Source organism: Echinops telfairi, unplaced genomic scaffold (genome assembly GCF_000313985.2).
Source record: "Echinops telfairi isolate 266 unplaced genomic scaffold, ASM31398v2 ScPeMD7_25;HRSCAF=90, whole genome shotgun sequence".
Lineage (NCBI taxonomy): Eukaryota > Metazoa > Chordata > Mammalia > Afrosoricida > Tenrecidae > Echinops > Echinops telfairi.
The window spans coordinates 21,626,819-21,631,214 of NW_022103922.1; the positions used below are offsets into that span (position 1 = coordinate 21,626,819).

The window sequence follows — 4,396 nt, forward strand, 5'->3', positions numbered from 1 at the left end:
GAATTTTGAGAATGATGAGGGCAACAAATGTATAAGTGTGCTTTACACAATTGATGTATGTATGGATTGTGATGAATTGTATGAGCCCCAATAAAATGATTTAAAAAAAAAGAATTAGAGGAAAGTTGTATGTTTCATCGCTGCTACCCTGCACCCTGACTGGCTCATCTCCTCCCAGCAACCCTTCAGAAAGGGGGTGTCCAGTTACCTACAGATAGGATTTGGGTCTCCACTCTGCACTCACCCTCATAATTAGCGTTTTTTATTTGCCTATTTTAAGTGAAAGGAGTTAGTTTCCAAACATGGCAAAAGTGCAACACCCAAAAAAGAAAAGTTATGAGCCACCAGTCCTGGAAAACTGGTCTCTGCCACTCAGAGTACCCTCAGGCAGCAAAGAATGCAAGCACTCAACACACGCAGCCTTTCAACATTCTTAGGTCTCTACCAGGCAGGCGTGGGAGGGAAGGGAATGGCCCTGACTCACCTCTCCCCTCTCTCCTAAGGAAAGGATAACCTGCTGTTCTTGCGCCTGTCCCACCCCTCTGCCCCTCTTGAATCCACGCTACCTAATCATATTTTGTGTACCCCCACCTTGTCCAGTTTTATCCTGACTAAATTGTATTTGCAGAAAATAAACGTGGGAGGAACAAGGTCCAGAAGAGGCCAAAAGTCGGGCAAGTGTGCATGCACGCCTCATGGTGGACCAAGGATCCCCGTCTCTAGTCTCTAATCTCTGCCTGTAGAGTTCTGCTTCCTGCTGCCTCCCACTACTGGCATTGGGCCTCCGAGACGCCAAGGTCTCTAAGGGCTAGGGGAGGGGCCTGGGTGGGGAGGGAGTAGGTGGGAGCTGAGTACGGAGATGCTAAGCCCTAGCTGCTCAGTGCTGAACCACAGAGCAAGCGCTGGAAATTGGAATCCCAAACCCGAGGGAGCCAACTTTTCATATTAGCGGTAGATGCTTCAGAAAGTGTGTGCGGAAGTCGGAGTCAAAAGATAATGGATTCCCTCTCCCCAAACTTTTGGAAGGCTTCTCATCTGATACCTGTATAACTCAGTTTCCTCTCACCTCTCCTTCCCCACCCATTAACTAGAAGCAAGCTCTTAGTTCCTCCTGCACAGTAAGGTGGTTTCAGAAACAGAGGCTTTGAAAATAGTGCTTAATTTTACCGGTGATTCGCCTGCCCTCCCCCTGAGACATTTTGGTAAATATGTATAACATTTAAAATTATATTTAGGTGCAATGAATAAGAACATGTGGGAGAGGGAGTAAAGAGGAAACGCTTTACTACTATTTCAAATCTTGTATATAGTTTTAAATCCCCTAACTTTATAATGCAGTCATTTTGCATTCTATGGAATATTCTTTCAAGGCATGATAGCTATTGATGATTATCTAATCCTCTAGAGTCTAGTTGTACCATATTTGAACACCACCTTATTGTTAACATTTTTAGGATAATATCTATATATGGAATAACTAAATCATAGCAGACGGATATTTTTAAAGTTCTTGATTGATACTGAAAAGTCCTTGAGATGGTTAAGAAAGTGCATTAACCACTTTGTCCAGTCAGAAAATCAGAACCAGAACTGAGAGCACTGTGTACATGGGGGGCGGGCAGTGCTGCAATTTTATATTTGGAAAATGAAACAATACCCCACTTACATAGCTTAGTAAAAAATAAGATACCACAAAACGTTAAAAAATCTGGTTGGGTCTTGTAACAGGAACTCTCTGGGGCCTAAGGTGTTCTAGGTAGGGGGAAGGGTCAGTGAAAATTTTTTTTTCTCAAAAAGGAATAAAGGCTTTAAAAACACTAGGCCATGTTATTCATCTCCCCAGTTTAAGAAAGTATTTTGAGACAAATTGGTGAGACGGATTGGGTCACTTTATTCACAGGGAATAGTTTACATATTGGTAAAATAGTTTTGCTTTGCTATACTAATGAACTAACATATCAGTACAGATCTATGAAATATTACAAGCAATAGCTTGTGTAGCTACTACTTCATAATGAAATCATGACTATTTTGCAAACACTCCAAAGTAGAAGTAAAAAATCAACTGATGCAATTAATCATGTATGCATGCATAAACAACCATAAATGTGGAATTTTATTATACACGTTTTCCAATCACATGAGAAAGTCATGATGAACACAGTTGCAGAAACTTTGAAAAATACTTTAAAATTGATGTCTATTTGCATTAATAGTAAACAATTTGTATAAACTTTGTGTTTTAGCAATTGGGAGCTCTATGACTTTGTGTAAGGCTGAGTCTAATTAGCATCTCTATATAGTTTTAAATCAATAAAACCATATGCATAATTTACAATTTTAAACATTTAGTCATATTTATAATTAACACACCGGATGTTTATTAATATGTATAATTCCATATATGAAGTTGGAAAACTGCCCATATATTTAGGACTTATATTCATGCCTTCTCAGCCATGTGCTCTGTCCTCATGGGGAAAATAAAATGGGCCATTTTGCATAGTGAGTACCACTTAAAAATAATATTGTGCATCATTAAAAAAACTGGATAATAAATAACTAACAAATTACTGCTTATTTTCCATAAACCTATCAATTTAGAGATGTTATATAATAATATTAAAATGATATACTATCTAGCTTTAACGTGTACAGAATATCTCCATTTTTAAAGTGGGAAAGCATAACCCTAGAATTACTTCAATTAAAAATTCTATTTTGTTATTACAGATTTCTAGAAACAATGATAAACAAATATCTCTATATAATGTCCTAGTAACAACCATGGTATTCAAGCACTTAAAAATCACAATGGCTAAATATTCCCTATTACCAATAAAGGGCCACTTAATGAACTAAAATCAAGTCCAGCCACATGGCTGGAGATCTCCTATAATCTTCTCCTGGATTTTATTTTTTAACTGAACTTTCAGAATCCTGTATTTTAACTGAATCTTCAGGATCCTGTGGGGAAAATGCATATTCATCCTATAAATTATTCATACGCTTTTGCTAACATGAAGAAGCAGCACTGAGCATTTCAAAAATTTTATATTTCCATGCCTAAAAGCCCACAAAAGTTGCAATAAGAGTAGAATTGCTTTGCAACCCCCCCCCCCCATGGTTTTGCTTTTGCTTTTTGAAGATTATTGTGGATGGGATGCCACCAAGAAAGTCACAAAAATGAAGCCTGGCTGAATTATTTTTAGACTTATCTAAATTCGAAATAAGATTCTGCAAATAAAAAAATAATTCTGCAAATTGTAACTGGCTTCCCCCTTCCCCCAATTATCCTGCTCGTAGGCACATGAATTGTGTAAAGGTGTGAGGTCAAATCTACTTCGGATTGGAATTTGTTTTAAAAAGTAGGCCTCAATTTTTCTAAAAAGTGCTCATTGTGGCCCAAGAGGATTTAAATATAGTAGGTAGTGATTCCTCGGAGGCTTTACTTAAATTCTAAGGTCTGTTAAGTAGAAGGATCGGGCTAAGCGGTTTCAATCTTTCTGGCAACTTAGTAAGTAGGCTGGGCCTCCAGGGAAAGTTTCCCTCTCTTTCTTTGGGCAGCAGGATCCTCCAGAAGCAACCCTCTGCTCCATGCAGCATTTGTTTACTGGCTCTCCTGATAGGAGGGGCAGTCAAACCTTGTTTGGGCCCCTACCTTCCTCCATTGCTTTCGGAAGGTGGGGGGGAGGGGGGGTGGCGATCCCGCTTGTGACCCTAAAGGAAACTAAGACTGAATGGTATAAAGAGTTCGAAATTCACAATGGAACCAAAGGGGCAAAACGGTGTGGGCGTGAAAGGTGAGGGTGAAGAGAGGGTGCTCCATTTACTCCCACCTAGGAAATTCAGGCGTCATTCACTTCTAAGGTGATTTTAGTAACTCCTCGTGCCTCGTGCGCCCTTCCATTCAGAGGATCGGGAGGAGAGTGAAGGGGTCTGTGGGGTCTGGGGAGAATGCAACCTGGCCTGTAAGCAATAGGGATAGAGCCGCTCCCCGCAAACTTGCTCGGGCCTGGACCGGAGGGGACTTAACCTTTTCCTAAATCAGCCCGACCTCACCCGGGCCAGTGGCGAGCCTGCGGGGACCGGCCGAGGGCCTTCCTACCTGGTCTTCGAGGATGCTGCTGCTGCGGCGGGGACGGCTGCCGCTGCCTTCTCCGCAGGGCCCCGGGCGGCCACTCGCCGGTCCGCTCGTCGGCGGGTCGGACAATGTGCACCACGTACCTCCTGACCAGGGGCGGGCCACGCGAGCGCCGGATCCGGACGGTCACCAAGTACCTGCGAGGCATGCTGTCGCTCCCTCCGCCAGACGACACTCCCAACCCCGAGTCCTCCCCAGTGGAGGTAGATTGTGTTGCCCCCGCCCTGCGATTGCAGCCCCAACCCCGCGCCC

The 4,396-nt window shown here is 42.5% G+C and overlaps 1 protein-coding gene across 1 annotated transcript in view; it reads right to left on the reverse strand.

Moving 5' to 3' along the window:
• LOC123521593 (cyclin-dependent kinase 4 inhibitor B-like) overlaps positions 1-4,292 on the reverse strand; it is a 29,141-nt gene extending 24,849 nt beyond the window's left edge. The window contains exon 1 of the mRNA XM_045289373.1: positions 4,109-4,292. Coding sequence (XP_045145308.1) covers positions 4,109-4,292 — 184 coding nt within the window. The remainder of the gene's footprint in view (positions 1-4,108) is intronic.
• Between the last annotated feature and the right edge of the window lie 104 nt (positions 4,293-4,396).